This window comes from Aphelocoma coerulescens, chromosome 1A (assembly GCF_041296385.1).
Source record: "Aphelocoma coerulescens isolate FSJ_1873_10779 chromosome 1A, UR_Acoe_1.0, whole genome shotgun sequence".
In the NCBI taxonomy this organism is placed as follows: domain Eukaryota; kingdom Metazoa; phylum Chordata; class Aves; order Passeriformes; family Corvidae; genus Aphelocoma; species Aphelocoma coerulescens.
In genome coordinates, this window is record NC_091014.1 from 51,349,349 (window position 1) to 51,367,185 (window position 17,837).

At 44.2% G+C, this 17,837-nt stretch overlaps 1 protein-coding gene across 9 annotated transcripts in view; it reads right to left on the reverse strand.

Annotated features, from left to right (window-relative positions):
• Positions 1-17,837, reverse strand: part of GRIN2B (glutamate ionotropic receptor NMDA type subunit 2B) — a 274,094-nt gene that overhangs the window by 11,609 nt on the left and 244,648 nt on the right. For all 9 annotated transcript variants that reach the window (XM_069001965.1, XM_069001950.1, XM_069001943.1 and 6 more), the window contains one exon: positions 15,592-15,821. In XM_069001965.1, coding sequence (XP_068858066.1) covers positions 15,592-15,821 — 230 coding nt within the window. The remainder of the gene's footprint in view (positions 1-15,591; positions 15,822-17,837) is intronic.

The window sequence follows — 17,837 nt, forward strand, 5'->3', positions numbered from 1 at the left end:
TTTGCACTTCCTAGTTCTGACAGAAGTAGAAAAGTAATTAATGAGGAGAGATGCCTCTCAGCACACCTCATATCCACTTCACCAAACGAATGATCAGCTTTCAAAGTTTTGGGCAAATGTCCCAAATGAAATGCTGTTAGTGGCTGCAAGTTACTAGTAACATTTGATGCCCAGAACAGAGCTGGCAGAACACTCCAAAGCTTTTGCCGCTCACAAGAAATACATTCATCATAACATTCCCCCACGGCTGCAAGGCTGTGAGATTTTATATGCCACTTGCTTAAGTCAAGTCATAATCAATGCTCTCTGGGATTTTACGAGCAGTAAAATTTAGACTGTCAATTATCAAGACTGCTTAAAACCCCTAGAACCAGCAGATGAGAAGGAGCACAGAATTGCAAACCGGGAAGTGAATAAGCAGTAAAGATGCAAAGGTAGATTAAATGGAAAGAAGCCTCCTCCTCTCTGGATATATCAAGCAGTAGCTTGCCTGGTATTCTTTCTTGACTCCCAACTGTGACTGTGTATTTGCATGATCCTGAGAACCACGCTGACAACATGCTAATGGTCAGACCAAACTCATTTAATGCCAGGAGTTCACCTGGTACATGAATATGTGGAGTCATGCACTACCACCTTCTACAGGGCTGCAATCTACAGACAGTTCTAGCTTAAAACACATGCAGATGAGCCTTGTTCTTGAGCTCTGCTTAAAGCCATTTGGGAACTTGGTCAACTCAACTGAGGAGGCCAGAGCCCCTAAAGGAGTATATCTCGCTCATAACATCTCAGTCATGAGGACAGCTAGAAGCTGTGTGTGTGCAACACTTTTCACCTGTTTCTCTGTACTAGACAATTCATCTCTCCAGTCTGGATGGCAAGATGAGCTTGAATGTGCATGTGAGAGTGCGAGAGAGAACACATATCCTACTGCTTTAAGCCAGTAAAAAACATCAGGGCTGTTTTTCTGAACTCAGGTTAGTGCATCACCAAGAAAACAGAAGTTTCACATGGCATAAAACAGACAATAAGGTGTCTCTTAGAACTTTGTCACACCCTCTACAGATGAAGACAAACTCACATCTATCAAAGACTGTAATGAAAGCAAACTTTGATGGGAGAAAAATCACCACAGCATGCTAAAATTATTCTTTTTTACTAAGCTGATTAAAGCAGCAGCCTAGGGGACCCATCACAAGGAGGGCACTGCCACGCCAGACACAAAGAAACATAGTCTCTCCCCTGACATGCTAAACCAGGAGATTGCAGCGTGGGCAACCTGCTTTCCCAGAGGCTGCAGAACCCTGCCTTGAAGGCAAACAGGACATTCCCATTCCCACAGAGCCCTCCAAAAGAGTACAAGCATCAGGCAGGCCTGACCAACATTGGTGTGACTGAGTTTTGGCATGTCCATTTTATACCTCCACCCCCCATTCCCAGTGACACAATCTCTACCTCCATCACAATGTCTACAAACTAGAGTAAGAAGGATTACAAAGTCAGGCAGGGCTGGAGTAAGGGAAACAATCCCAACTCTGAACTATCCTTTGTCCCCACTGTGTTCCAGAGCCCATAATAGCAGCCACAGGAAAAAGGCTCCAGATTCAATTTTTAATCTCCTGGACAATTAATAAATAAATGAAAACATTTCTTTTAGGAAATGCCTATTTCTAGCAGCTGGAAAAGCACATTTCTAGAGAAAGAAGTCAGGTTGATGACTTCTACAAATTCACATACTACTCATTCACTTACCAATCCTTACCTCCTGCTCATTCCTTAGTCAGAACAGATCTTCAAATGCAAATTATTCTCCACACACCAACATGCACACACACTTCAGCCATAGCTTGGTGGACAGCAAGACAGGAAATGATATGAAAGGATCCATATGGGGCCCACACCAGGCAATTTTAGCTTGAGTGCCTAAGAGGAACACAGATCCCCAGCTAACCTGGCTTGATGTTTACAACGCTGAAAGCAACCAATGTCCAGCTGACTCCACAGTCCATGGAGCCAGAGATAAGCAGCTACTTCTCCATATTTGAGAAGTAATAGCAGTACATGCATGCAGCTTTCTGACAGGAGATAGCAGTTCAAAAAGCCCCACATTTGTGTCTTGGCAGTAAGCAGGCGCAGCTCAGTCCAGGCATGGAGGGATCCCCAGTGAGCTCTCCAGCGTCAAAAACTATTGCATCATTCTAACTACACTAGCTTCTGTCCTACACAGCTCATACTGAGGGAACAAGAAGACATGCAAGCCTTCCCAGAAAGTTCATGGGACAGATGGGAAAGGAGTGTGTCCCCTCCTGGCAACACAGTAGAGGAATGTGTGGAGAAACTGGAGATGATCCATAAGGAAGACAGTTAATTGACAGATGGTCAAAGAGTTTAGTAAGGAAAGCCACTTATTTGATTTCTCCCAGGGGCTGGGAGAGTGGGCCTGGATCATAAGTATCATCCCCAGGGAAGCAGAGCTCTTTGGCAGATCAGTCAATAAGGAGTCTGAGACGTGAGGGAGAAGCTGAGGAACAATGCAGGGGCCATTACATGGAGAAAGCCTGTGCAGAGGTAATCTCAGTGCTGCAATAAACATTGACAACATTGTGGAATCAACCACAGATATGGACAGAAAGGCTCAGAATGTAGATCAGTGAGAGAATGGTCCCATTATTTCATGGAAATATTTCTCCTGTCAGAGCCCTGAGTCACAACTACTCTACCCCAGGCATCTGCAAAGAGGAGTCCTTTGAGGCTCTGGCAAAAAAAATGTGGTGGTAATAGGGGAAGGGAAGATAAGCAACTACACCAATTGCTGAGAAAACCCAGCTGTACAGGGTCCACACTTGTAGGAGCCCCATGTTATACTTGCCTGTAGCAGGAGACCTGTCCTGCTGCCCAGATCTACCTATCTCAAGGGGTGACTGCCTGTGAGGGAACCAGCAGGGCTCAGGTGCAGTCCTGCACCCAAAGAGCCCCAGGCAGAGGTGTATCCCACTTGCATCCTCCCACTCATTCACCATGGAACCTCTGTTGTGAGATGTTCCCCTTTTATGTACTCAAGGTGATGTGCACATCCTTTCACCCATGAAAGAAGTCCCACTTGCTTCACATCAATTGTGAAGGTGGATGCTAGAGATGGGGGTGGAAAGCAGACACCAAGGATGCCTGAAGGGCTGGGGTAGCTCTGGGATATAAGGTGTCTATGTTCAGAACCCAGTGGCTGCCTGCCTGTTCAACCCCTCAGTCCACAAACTGAAATCAAGGAGCACTAAGTGCAAAGCAGACCCCAGCTTTGGAAAAGTAACCTCTCCGAGTCAGAGAGCAGAAATCTTCCTTCTCTGGAGAGCGATAAACACACAGGCTGGGAGCTGTTAGCACATTCAGGGGGGAGAGCTCCTTTCCCTCTCCCCTCCACATCTCACCATGAGAGCTGTCGACAGCAGCAGTGAAAGCGGGTTTAAGTGACTCGGCTGGCAGAGCTGTTTCATTAGCAATTTGGAGCCGTGCCGTGCAGAAAGCAGCATTGTTCTCAGATGTTCGAGTATCAATCTGCATAATGAAACAGGTGATAGGAGCTCTTCCCATTCATGCAGCAGCAATTGGAGGGGATTCAGAGATGAGGGGAAGGGGTTATGTCTAATTGGCCACAATTAATTTGATGAGAATTTTTTTTTCAATATATTGTCTATCACCAAATGGATCCTACAGAAAAGCACATCTGCACTTATTTATCTGCCTGATGTAGGCCCTGTTTACACTGTAAAGTGTTTGCCAATAGCATTGAAAGCAGTTTCCCAAACTCAGCAAGCTCTCGCAACAAAAAGGCTCTTTTTTATCAGCCAATCTACTTTTACACTGCTTAAAAAAAGCCCAAATCAATCCACTGCTGAATAACGTAATGAGCTGGCAGAACTTGGTGCAAGGGTGGGTGTGTGGGTGCATGTGTGTAGTGCTTTACAGCTTCTCTGGGAGGGCTCCTTACACTTCGTAAGGCCCAGATGCCCAGTTAAAGTTTTCTACCACAGAAAGCTCCACAGCTCTGACCCATCAAACTAAGAGCCACAGATTCAGCTCCTCAGCTAGCTGCAAGTCCAAAAGAGCTTAAGCCCATGCTAGATAGTTTGAGTTCACTCCATTTGCCCAGACGTAAGTGCCAAGCTGAGGTGCCAAGGGAATTTCACCTTGGGAACAGGTCTCTCATATCCGCTGTGTCAAATTTGCCAGCCACCTGAGGGTAGTTTGGACACTCCAGAACACCTAAAATGGCTCTAGACATCTACATTGGCACAAGTGAATCTAGCCACTGGTCCATTTGGCCCTCAGGACAGCTTCTCCCACCAAAAGTACAGGGAGCCAACTGCTATGGGTAGCAGCAAGCCCAAAGTGCCCACCACCCTCTTAATGCATAATCTGTCCACATTGCCCAAATATCCTTGATAGTGTCCTCTTGTTCTGGTTCAGCTGCATATAACTGCAGTCAGCTTGCACCTTTCTTCATTGCCTGAAAATCTAGCCAGGCTGTTTGCACAAGAGCTTCCTTCAGAACCTTAAAAATTGAAGAGTGGGCCAGTGGTTTTCAGGTCTAAGTGTGAGGTAGCTCTATGCCTATACTTAAGTCCTGATAGGCTACACATGTCCACAGCAGCATGTCTTGCCCTAGTTGCCTTCTATGTCCTCTGTTTCAGACAGGAAATGAATTCCTTCACAGCTAATGGATGACTCGCAAAGAGAAGAAGCTTGCTCTTTTCATATTGCCAAAATATACAATTTTTGTCCTCAAGCTGCACCATGAATAATGCCACAGAATCACAAACCTGAATTTGACCCTGAGAAGATGTCTCTTCCACCTCTGTCTCTCTGGTGAGTCTCTCCTGGACATCAGCATTCTTGACAGCTCTTAATCCAGTCCACTGTGGAAGACGGCTGGTGCTGGAGACTCCTCCATTCCCTCGACAATCCCCACCACAGCTTTACTACTGGAAAGTTCTTCCAAGTATCTGAACTAAAGCCTTCCAGCTGCAATACAACTGCAGTATTTTCTGTTATCTCGTCCATGGACAGGGAAATCCAAATAGTTTCTTCTTCTCTGAAGGTGCATTTTATGTTTTTGAAGACCGTTGTGCTGCTTCTTCTCCATGTTCTTTGGCTGCAGCTGAAGAAGCCCAGTTTCTTTAGTCTTCCTTTGCAAGCTGTATTATATGGACCTGCAGCCGTTCTTGCTGCTGTCCTTTGGCTGTATCCTGTAGGTCTTTCCTTGACTTACCTTTGGTTGGTGAACATGCTCTCCACCATATCAAGAACAATCCAATCAAGACGCAAAGATGCTGAGAGAATATTATACTAAAAAAGCTTGCAGTAACTCAACAAAAACAATGCTAGTGAGAGTTCATGCTCATTATCACTCTTCTCAGGGTCTCTCTATATTATATTGTGTTCTGTCTATCCTTCATTTTCAGCTTGCAAGTTCTTCAAAGCTGTACCTCTGTCCTGATCTGCATTCAGGTAGTGACCAGTTTGTTTCTGGAATGTCAATCATCACTGCCAGCACCATCTTCAGGACTTTTACTGTATTCCTTTATGCAGCTTCATGGTGCACATAGGCACATCCACAAACCCATGCCCCCAGTCACCTACCCTGGTAGAGGAAGTGCTCTACAGTTTTTGAGCATGGAACTTGCAACTGTTGGTGGCATGGTGCTGTAGGCACTTTAACACTGACAAAATTGCATCCCAGCTAGGAGTGCACCAGCTGTGCCAGCCCAGCAGCACAGGCAGAAAATCATACTGCAAACCTAAATCATAGCACTGGTACAAGTCTGTGAGGAGAGCAGACTAAAGTGACTGTGCTGCTCATTCTCTATTATTAATGACTCTCTCATACAGATATTTCTTGAGATTCATTCCTAAAGCATTCCTCTCCCCTCTGCACAGTCATGTAGTTTTGACATTACAGACATTTTTTATTTTCAAGGTGGAACTCACAGCCATTTCTAAGTGACTATAAGTTTTCAGATCATCCTTTTGCTCTAGCTCTTTTTAGTTCCCTCCTGCATTCCCTCACAATAACATTCTCTGCCTCCTCAGCAGTGTCTGGGACTGGTCACAGCTCTGAATCCAGTTGCCACATCCAACTCTTCCTGATTGTGGACCAGTTGCAGAAATCAACACTAAGACTGCAGTGGTGAAACCCCAGTTTCTTGTCTTCACGACTCAAACAATACATGTCTTGATTTATAAACAAACAAAAAAAAAAGAAGTTTTAAAAAAAGGGACCAAACAGCACCAAATCCATTATATCAGTTTAGGGAGGGCATAAAATTAACTTGTGCTCCCTCAGACTTTGACTTTGTGGTTTATCTTATTATTCAGTACCCAGTGATGTTTCAAATTCTCTGTCTTGCTTTGCATAGCGCTTTCACCCATGAATTGCTCTAGATTAAGTCCGAGAAAGGAGTTATCAGTTAGTGCAACTGACTGCAGCAAAGTTGGCAAAGAATTCGATTAAAGTCCCTTTTAAAGGAAGATGTAGTGTGGGTCAGACCCACAAACAAGAAAGAAATATATCTATGAATGTCTATTGGTGAAATATGGACATGTGCAGGTCAGGGAAGGGAACAGAGCAACCTAGTGACAATGCAGAGGTGGGGGGGAGGCAGGTGAAAGCAAAAGAAAGGAGTTCAAATATAGCAACTTTAAAAATAGTTGTCCTTGCAAAATAGCTGAGATGAAAGCCGAGATCCAATTGGTGGAAGAAGCCTCCATGACATGTGGTTATTGCCAGAGCAATGCACACAGTAGGACTGTGCAGGCTCTTTACGAGCTGCGTTGCTATGTACAGGCCTGCTCTGTGCTGCTTCTGCACAGAGCAGGAGACTGAAAACCTTGGGCAGTGCAGCGTCACCCCAAACAGATGGCATGTCGGGGATCCCACGTCTTCCACAAACACACCTACCTGTGCTGACCCAAGCATTACAGATACACCAGACCTGAGGGGCCACTTCAGGATCAGACCATCACCTACAGAGCCCACCCACCACCAGAACACCAGGCTTCTTCTGGGTCGGCCAAGTGCGTGGGCATTATACAGGCTCTGTGCAGTTTCTCCACCCAACAGGTGGAGAAAAATATTAAATATTCTTCAGGACACATAGTATATGGCAGTATATAGGCTTCAAGTCACTGTTAGGTGTCCCTCAAGCTTGACCAGAAGACATCTGTAGTGGAATCACTGAGCTTCACCAGTCAGAGCCAAAAACTCCTTGCACAGCTCAAGTGTTAGTATGTGTGATATCAGAACACCCCAGTCATATCTGTTGCAATGAAGGGGGCTACAAAATCATAGCTACCGTACACTTAACTTTTGGTTGCATGCATGTAGAGGATGGAGATCATCTGTTTATCCAGCATCAAATTGTGCCATGTATTTCATTCTTGAAAGTCAGCTTCCTTGAAAGCTAAATGCAGTGGGAAAAAGGGTACCTACTGAATGATCCCAGGCAAACACAAAACAGAAATTAGCGAGGTAGAAAGATGCCAGTTACTACACTCATGTTAATATCATTAGAAGTGTAGATGTTCATTCAGAGGGAGAAAATTAACTGATTAAAAAGACCTTGAGATGAGAGGTGGCAGCTAACTACAGAGGAATTTGAAATCTGCTTTGTTTGCACATGAGACAGCTGGTTAACAAATTATAATACACTCTGAGAAATTCAGAGGATGTAGTTTGGTGGGGGAGCAATTCCATTTTTCACCCATTTTCACTAACAAAGGAAGGTCACATCCTTCTGTCTTCTGGGTAGTAACAGTAGCCAACCTACTTTTATGTGGGTACTATCCACTGGGCAGCAGGGTGAAACCCTGTGCAAGCCTGGCAAACCTCCAAAAGACTTTACAGGGGCCAGAATTTTCATCCAAGTAATTATAAAAGCTTAGCAATCACATTAGTGCAATTTCTTAAGCATGTCTGTAGGGCAGGGAGGCAAAGCAAGAAAGCAGGGCACTTCAGACAGGGCAGCTGGATCATTCTAGCACCTTCCCAGAGCTGGGAGATAATGCCTTCCTTTAACCTTCTGAGGAAAGCTGCCTCCCACCTGCAAGTGAAAGACAGGAGAGAAATGAAAACCATATCACTCCCACATGACTCCTGGGGTACTGAGCTACGCCTTCAGTAAACAAGTCTACTGGGCCACTGAGATTTAGGGGAAGTTTGACCTTGAGTAGCCCAATGCCTGGGAGAAGCAGGGCTTCTTTCCCTGCAGTGAAGTAAAAATGCCTGGAAAGATACAACCTGCCAAATACTTATCAAGTGTATGGATGTACATATAACTCTAAATGTCATGGTCACTAGGCATCTGCAATGAAAGTGTGGGGGTACAGCTGTTGTGGGTTTTTTGAATCCTGTAGATCTCATACTCCCAGCCCTTGCCCACCAGTAATTCAGCCCTGATCATTCAGTTGAAGAAGGCCAGCTCTCATCTCTCAGGCTGCCAAATTTTGGTGGCAGGGCCATCGTCTTTTATTTGACTGCAAAGTGCCAAGTACATTTATGGCACCATATAAATAATAAATAAAAATATTCATTGTTTCCCTCTCCACTGACTTATACTGATGTGAGAAGCAGGACAATCCTTTGCTTCCCTCTTTCTTTCTCCCCCTTACGTAACTCTCCAAAGACAGCTTTTTCCAGACTGCCAAGAAATTAGCACAGAAGCAACCAAATTTAACCACTACCTCCAAAGGGGGATAGCTCCAAGAGCTGGTAAAAAGGAAGATGAAAAGAAAGGGTCACTGGTGGACATGGCCTGGAAACGCCAGGGCATTGTGGAGGGGGAATGCAAAAGCTGCAAGCTCAGGACTTTGCCACGGCCTCATCACCAAAGTCCCTCATCCAGTGACTCTCACCCACACCTCCAACAAAGCCCAGGGGTCTGCATTTCTTCCTTTACAGAAAGGATGAATTAAGCCTTCAGTCTGACTCTAAGTATCCCCTCCCCTTGCATCTTACCTGCTTAAGTTCCCAACTAAACTGCATTTTAACCGGCAATAATCCTGAATAGTCCCATTACAGGATTTTACTCTCATTAATTCATAGAATGGGGTGGAAGGAACCATAAAGATCATCTAATCCCAATCCTCACACCGTGGTCAGGGACACCTCTCACTAGACCAGTTGCTCAGAGCCCCATCCAACCTTGCCTTGAACAGTTCCAGGGATGAGGCACCCACAACTTCTCTGGGCACTGGTTCCAGTGCCTCACCACCATCATGCAGAAGAATTTTTTTTCCTAATACCTAATTTAAACCTATTCTCTTTCAGTTTGAAGCCCTTACCCCTTGTCCTGTCATTACATGCTCTTGTTAAAAAGTCTCTCTCCACCTCTTTTGTAGGTTTCCCTTCAGGTGCTGGAAGGCCACAATTAGGTCACCCTAAAGACTTCCCTTTTCCAGGCTGAACAATCCCAATCCTCTCAGCCTTTCCTTGTAAGGAGAGGTGCTCCATCCTTTTAAGCATGTTGGTGGCCTCCTCTGGACTCACTCTAGCAGGTCCATCTCCTTTTTGTTCAGAAGACAACACCTCAGAGCTGGGTGCAGCACTGCAGGCGGGGTCTCAGCAGAGCAGAAGGGCAGAATCCCCTCCCTCACCCTACTGTCCAGCTGCTTTGGATGCAGCCCAGGATACAATTGGCTTTCTGGGCTGTGAATTTACATTGCTGGGTCATGTCCAGCCTCTTGTCCACCTGCACTCCCAAGTCCTTCTTGGCAGAGTTGCTCTTGATTCTTTCATCCCTCAGCCTGTGTGTTGATCCCAGGGAAGTCCCTTCAGATGAACAAAAAAAGTGAATCCCGGGAGACCAAGTGAAGGCTAAAGCACACTGCAGCTTCCTTGCCACTCTTACTGTAGAGTGCTGATCATAAGAAAAGAGGGAGAATGACAAAGAAAGTAGGACTGAAGCGGGGGGGTGGGGGTGAGAAACATGTCTGAAAGCCCACTGACTTTAAACATTTATAGTCTTAAAAACTACCAAATCACATTTTAGCACACAGGCACAGAGGTTTGTTTCAAAGATCTCAAAAAGCAAAAAAATCATCCCAATACAAAGACTGGAGAATGTCTAAACCTATGATAAACACACCCATCTGCAACTGCAAAAATTTATCTGAGATCACACTTATGTACACAATAAATGTAAGTCACAAGTTAGAAAGATCTATTACTAGCTTATCATATGCTGTAACTATTTAATAGCTATTTACTAATATGAAAATTTAGCATAATATGTAATTACACAGAGTACACATGTGTTATGTGTGTTTACACATAATATATAGCTACAGTATATAGCACTTGTAAATACTTCATACTATAGCACCTGATGATTTACAAGGAGATGCAGAGAAATAATCAGATTTTGAGACATAAAATTTCAGACTATCAAAGCTCTGAGTTTTCTACACTTCACTATGAGCCAGTGTTTCTTATATTAAGCACTAGTCAATACCACTATTATTGATAGAGGTCATATTTAAGCAAAAGGCACTGTTCAACTCATTTACAGGGAGATGTACGCCTAGGAAAGCACTGTGGAAAGAAATTCAACTCTACCCCATGTCATAAGGTTTGGAGACTCAAGAACTTCTTTATTTTGGGGAGTCTTTTTGTCAAATAAGGTGCACCAGATTTACACATTTTGGAAAAGGTTACAATTTATCATTTATCACAAGAGGACAGAATTGAAAGTGGCATGGTCCTTCTTTTGTCTTCCTAACTCATATCTCCACAGAGTTGTCCTGACAATAAAAATCATACTGCTGTTGAAAGATTGTGTACCTTCTGCCTGTGGACACCACCACATAAAACTTCCTTTGTATCCTCCAAAATGTGTGGAAGTACCACAAATGTCAGTTAACACTAAATGTTTAATCCCGTGGAAGATTTTTACCGCCTCCAAGCCATCCAGTTAGGCAATCTTCCCCTTACAGAGCTCACAAGGCACAAGACTGACCCCCACATTTAGTCCTCTTCAAAAATGTCTAGCTGAAGATATCTGCTCTGCATTTTCCCCTGGACTTCTCCAGAACAGGCAACTGCTGTACAAAAGCTGCAAGCTCAGGGAAGCATTTAACTTCAATCATGTGTATAATAGCCCATTGACTTTAATGTCACCACTCATGAGCACAAAGTTAAGCACATGCTTAAGTGTTCTGCATATCTGGGATCCTTGTATAATTTCAATTTAATGTGCTGCAAAGTACAATGTGGGAAATATTTCATTTTTCAGTTTCACAGCCAAGCATTTATTACTGCTGGAAAAGCGCAAATCCTTTTATTTTTGTAGGTTTTTCAGTGAGGCTTTTGCTTTGTATCAACTTGAAATGTTCCATTCACCTCAGATCTACCTATGTTGTTTTGTCTTCCAATTATCTTCATCTGTCCCTTTCCTTTGTTACAAAAAAAAAATCTTTTTTCCTCTTGTTTTTTCCCCTTAAATGTAGGTCAATTTTATGAGTAGTGCCTTTAGAAAACGACATGTCAAAATACACCTCAGAAATATCAAAGTATTTTGTATCAAGTATACTAAAATGAGCTATTTTGGAAAATATCAGGAATTTCTTCTGCCTTCTTATATTCTCCACAGATTTTTTTCAGTAAAAATACTGCCCAGTTTTAACTTCCAAACTTACCTTTTAAAGAAAGGAACAAACTTATATCTATTGAAAAAATAACTGACCTATGCTGTATTTGTCTCAACATTTCATTAACATCTTAAAAAGCAAATAAGTCAAATACGTGTGAAATTTCAGCGATCTATATTAATTTGCAAGCATGCAAAAATCCATTTCTCTTCTTTTCATGTCAATTACAAAATTACCATTTCGATACTTTATTAGCTTCTTTGGCATTTCCAACTAATTTATAGGAAAGGACACTATTTTTTTATTATTATTAACCTACTGCCTTCTAAATCATTTTATTTAAATGCTCTGCTGGCTGTCCACATTTGCTTTTATTCTATTACTACTGTATATGAATGCAAATTACGTATAGCTATTAGATTACTTCACACATTAGTTCATTTTGTATAATCTTTCCTGTATTTATTGCCTTCGTTAGACTGAAATACCGCGGGCGCTTGTTTCCCTAATGCGTCTGAAGCTCTCCCACTAATGGAAATTGGGTTATATCTTCTGATTACACTCAGATGAAATCCAGACCCGGGAGCTGACTGCAGTATTCTGCGACAGGCCCTCTTACCACTGGGGCTTCTGCAGGGGTAAGGGCAGCAGTAGCCCCCCACATGGATCCTGGATGGATGCAGCCCAGCAGCACACGCAAAGATGCTCCAGATGGGCTTGCTGGGAGCTGACACGGCCAGCATGGCACTGCCCCTGCCAGGACCACCTCCAGCCCCTCTGCTGCACAAAGTGGACAGGTGGAGGCAGAAGGTGCTGCTTCGGCACCTGCGCAGGAGGAAAGTGGTTCACCATGCCACAAGCACAGAGAGATGGAAAGGAGATGCTGTCAAGAGCAGGACTTTTCCTGCAGAACGCACAGGGCCAGTGCTGCTCTCAGGCAGCAGCAGGTTTCTCCTCCTTCAAACTGCCCACAGCTGCCCCAGAGTTAAGAGCTAAAGCTTGATGTACGATTTAGCAGCTCCAAAGGTTAACATGGGAGAACTAACAGCCATAATGAGGTGGGTTCCTGCATCAGCTCTGGCACCTGTTTTGAGCCAGCTGTGCCCAAAGGGTGGCATTCTGCAAGGTGAGCATCACCTGGGACAGAGAGAGAGTGGCAGAGGTCACTAAGTGCATACAGGGGGCCTCCAGACACCCTCAGCTCAACCTAGTACCCTGGCACAGAGGCATCCACTCCAGCCCAGCTCAGACAGACCTGCTCAGGCATCCACACAAGCACAGTGGGGACATGACGTTAGTCATTGTCTTGCATGCCATTAGGAAGTAAATGCTGGGGCACAGCCAAGACACCATCCAAGTCCTGAGGCATCTGGAACGTTTCAGTCTGTTTTGCTGGGGAAGCAGCATGTCAGCAGCTGTAGGCACCTCTTGGAGTGGTTCTTCCCAGGCAAGACCCAAGGAAGAGGGTCCAAGGAGACCCTCAGAGTAGCTGTTGCAGAATGTAGCCAGCCTGACCTTGACAAGTGCACCCCAGCCAGGCATAGTAATGGATTTTGTGAGTGCATCTGGCATTTTGGCTGCTCTACAGTGTCAGTGGGACACCTTCCCCAGGTACTGTCGTACTACAGAGACATTTGCAAGCAGATCTGGGTCTAGGCAAGTAGGAACAATATCCTTTTAAACAACTGTCACTTTGCCTGTCGGCTTGGATTACAACCTCTGCTAAGCCCTTGTGCTGGACACAGATGCCCTTACCAGCTGATGGAGAAGGCCCGGAGACTAACCTGCCTCACTTTTGCTCTGGACACCAGATCATACATTGGAGATAAAAAAGATTGGAAGCAACAATCTTTCCTCCTGGAAAACGGTCTTTCCCACCTGGTTTTGAACAGTGACTGCCTCTTTTGAAAGTCTGAACTGGCTTTAAGCAGGCAAGAGAAGGGCGGTAGAGCACATGTGCCTGTGCCCTTCATCCTGGCCAATCGGTGCATTGAGAGGATGAGTGAGTTACAAGCAGCATGCAGGTTTTGGAAAAGGGAAAAGATGAGATTCAGAGGAGTGAATTCCTCCCAAACCAGGGGATCTTGAAGCAGCGTGACAAATGTCTGGATGACTGTTCCCAAAGCCTACAGGGCCTTTTGCATATTCAGAGAGTAAAATCCATAAGCCCAGTAGATCAAACTCATTCACTCACATCTTTTGGATAGAGTTAGTCCCACCTGCCTTTATGGTCCAAAGGCAGCTGTTGGCCTTCAGTTTCTCTAGCCAATTTTCATTTGATTCCAGATGCTCTGGTAGATTGTCATCTTACCCAAATATTGTACTTGCACTAGCAGCTATGTTTGAGGCATACCACAATTCTCTATGTACTGTGGCCTTTCTCTTCCCCCAGGAAAAAAAGCACATATGCTTTAGCATAGCAAAAGTAAATACAGGTATGTTGGCAGAGAAAAGTAGAAGAAAATGGCCTCAATCCAATACACACAGGTGGCCCTACAGTGAAATCAACTAAAATAGGCCCAGAAATTTGTATCCAAAGGCTCTGTGAAGCTCCAGGAGTCACTGCTTTCAAATGATATTTCATGCACATATCTCTGCAGCTATGAAGACTGTCTTGAAAAACGTGAGAATGAAAGCATGGATCTCTCCATGATCCTAGGCACAGCCTGAAACAATAGATCACAGGAACGAACTATCCCATTTAGCTCAGACAGTTGAAAACCTAATGATGACACACTAATATTACCTCTGATAGGGCTGGCTGGTTTTGAACAGTATCTTTCAATCTGAAGGAGCCCACAGCTTCTAAGGGGTCTCTGCAACAACCTCGACCTGACAGAAAAGCTACTCCCCTCCACCCCATCCTCAGCACAGCACACTGCAAATGAGGAGACAGTGTGAAATAAACTGAGATCAAAATTAACGCAAATAACAGGAGCACTTCTGCATGGATTGTATTACTCTGTGCCATGCTTCATCCAGGAAAAAAAAAACCAAACCAAAACCAAAATGAGTAAGAAAAACTCTTATGGTTAATCTATCGCAGAATTCCCAGGCCACTGAACAGGACGCTGTATACACAGGAGGCCAGGCCACAAATATTTCCAGGCTATCATGAGGGACACGAGAATCAGTAACTATAACCAACCCAGCAGCCGCAACTGACACTTGCAGTCCTCCTCTTGCTGCTATCCCAATAGCAGTGCATGCAACCCATTGCTACTTGGCTGCCCTGCAATGGTATGACCCCTTAGCAGCCACAGTGACTGAGTAACAAGCTCAGCATGGGCAGTTGAGCCTCACAATACTCAATTCCTTGTGAGTAGCCTCACCACAAAACAAAAATAAAGCAGTGTGCAAAGCATTATACCCTCACCAGCCAGACAGCACTACCCTGCATGTGTCAGCAATCTTCTCAAAATCCTCAAGTGTTCAGAGTCTGAACAAAAAACAATGTGAAGCCTCCAAACACCTTGAAAAACGACAGCATAACTTCAAATGCAAGCAATAGTAAAACATCAAAGCCACAATGATTTACCCCCATGGACAGAACTTGTTCTCAGACTAAATTAACAGATCATATTTGCTAGCCTAATGGCCAGCATTCCTACCCAAGACAAATTATTTCATCCTGAAAAAGCAGGTTACAGCCATTATACACATTGTCTCCAAAGCTCCATTAATTTGTTTCTTGCTGACAGTCAAGGTGTGGTTTGGGATCATGCAAGCAAGCACAGTTCAGTTCTGTTTATAATTCATTCCTAAAATGCTTAACACATGTAAAAGTGCAACTGAATACCAATGAAGAACAGTTGTGCTATTTAAACTGGAGTCTAAAGCTATGATGTGACTCTGAAAACACCTGCACACTTTCCCTGTGAAAGGAAAGAAGAGAGGGTAGAGCAGCCTCTTCTGTGGAAAAGGCTGCTTTAAAGGTTTGGGTGGATACATTACCTTTTTGTCACTCAAGCCAGACACCTGGTCCACGTATTCCTCTTGGATCATGAAGGCAGCCAGGTTGGCAGTGTAGCTGGCCAGAAAGATGACAGCGAAGAAGGCCCACACCGACACCATGATCTTGCTAGTGGTACCCTTGGGATTCTGTACTGGCACAGAGTTGTTGAACACCAGCCCCCACAGCAACCAGATAGCTTTGCCAATGGTGAAAGAGGGACCTCCTGGTTCTAGAGTGATTGAGAAACATGATCGCACAGTGAGCATCTGAGAGTAAGTGGTCTGTGTTTCCAGTCACATACACATCTTAAGTTCAGAGTTAAGAGCAGAATTTATTCCCACTGTGAGGTGAATATCTGCAGCTGCACTCCCCTAAGTTCATGCTACCATATCTCAGCAAAGTGCAACCTGAAAAATTATTTTTTAAAAATATTCTCAGGTTTCTTGGTTTTTTCTGTCTCAGGGATTTCCACTGAAACCTTTTATGAGGGCATTTTTTTTTATCTGATTTGAAGTATCTAGAAGCCTAAACACTTAATTTTGGTTGAAGTGTTGTCCTCAGAAATAGAATTTGCTCAGAAACATTCTATCCTCATTTCCAGCTGTTCAAGAGTGATGCCCTCAAACTCCCAGCATACACTTGTGTAAAACATGGCTCTCACTGTACTTGTAAAGGTACAAGGAGGAGCACCATCTGAAATAACAGGGCTCTACAATACTTCTGCAAGAGTGTTTCATTACTCAGTCTGTCGAAGATCCATGAACCAGAGAAGAGCATAGCTCTCTCTCCCCATATTTTGTGTCTAAGGTACATGACAGTGACATATACCTGGTCAACCTTAAGAAAATCTGCAGGTCTGCCCTAGATAGTCCAGGAGCAGATCCTGTGCTTTAATAGCTCCTATTTTCCCCTTACTCACTTTTCACTGTGGAAGGTCACTCATACCCCAGAAGCCACGTGTGCTAATGAAGCACTAGATCTGAAAACTTGTGAAATGGCACCTGTCTCCCAGAAATCTTGTACCCCCAGCACATGCTGGTTCCATTAGTGGGAACCTAACCCAGAATTCCCTCAACTTGAGCACAAGAAGAGCTGAGAGGGAGAATACAGATGCAATCACTCTTCGGACACCAAGCAGATCCTCTTAGGATGAACAGTACAGTTCAAGCATCTGTCATTTCTCCAACGGTGCCAACCTGATCAGCATCCCATGCTTTATCTCCTCAGGCAGGCTGATTGGATCCTAGTGCTGCTGCCTGTGGTTGACTCCAGCAGAACAGCAAAAGGGAGGAAAGCTTTGACACACCTCTCCAAACCTCTGAGCAGCAAATAGCATAGATCATCTGAAAGCACCAACCGTGTTACCCTAAATACAACTGAACAACAACTGAACAATGCAAGGGGCTCATTTTTCACCCAGGGAACTGCACACCAAGTTCAGAGCAGAATCATCACCTGGCAAAAATGGTGCCTTTAAGTTCCAGGGAGACAAAGTTCCTAAGAGAAACATGGTTTGGCAGTCCTTGTCTTTTTATATGCCGGAGCATTTTTACATCCCTCTCTACTTAATCTGCCCTAAGATATACAGGTGAAAGTCCTGAAAAGCATCAGTGGGAAATGTAAGGTGGAAAGAAATCTTGAGAAGCTCCCTTCCAAAAGCCTTCCTCTCTCCACTGATCACCTCATGTGCTTTCATGGTTACTTGGTTAGACACAAACCAAGATTGTAATGGGAGATTCCAATCCAAAAGTTTTGATGTCCGTAAAGAGAAAATGCGGGTGTGCGAGGCATGCTGTCAGGGGCATACTGTCATAGTTCAAATGCAGCCAAAGTAACATTAGCCAAGGTTTTCATTACCAAAATCAGCATTGCAGTCTCTGCAGCAGACTTCTGTATCTTCATATTTCATCTCTCAGGGATAATATCTGTCTGATCATGCCATACTCTTCATAATTACTCAGAAATATTGATACTTGCAGCTGCAGTTCAGCTAACTTAACAACTGCACACCTGTACTAAAAACTGCTTCCAGTTCCACATCTGTATTAATACCTCTTAAGATACTCACAGGTTTATCAGTACTTTGCCCACAGATCGATGGGGTTATGATCAGGTGCCATAAAGGCACTCCACAGCTCCATGCTAAAAGACAAGTTCTCCACTTCCCCATGTATGTGGTTCTGCTTGCACTCTCACTAACATTTTTTATTTTCACTCCTCTCTAATTTGACGGCATGAATTCACT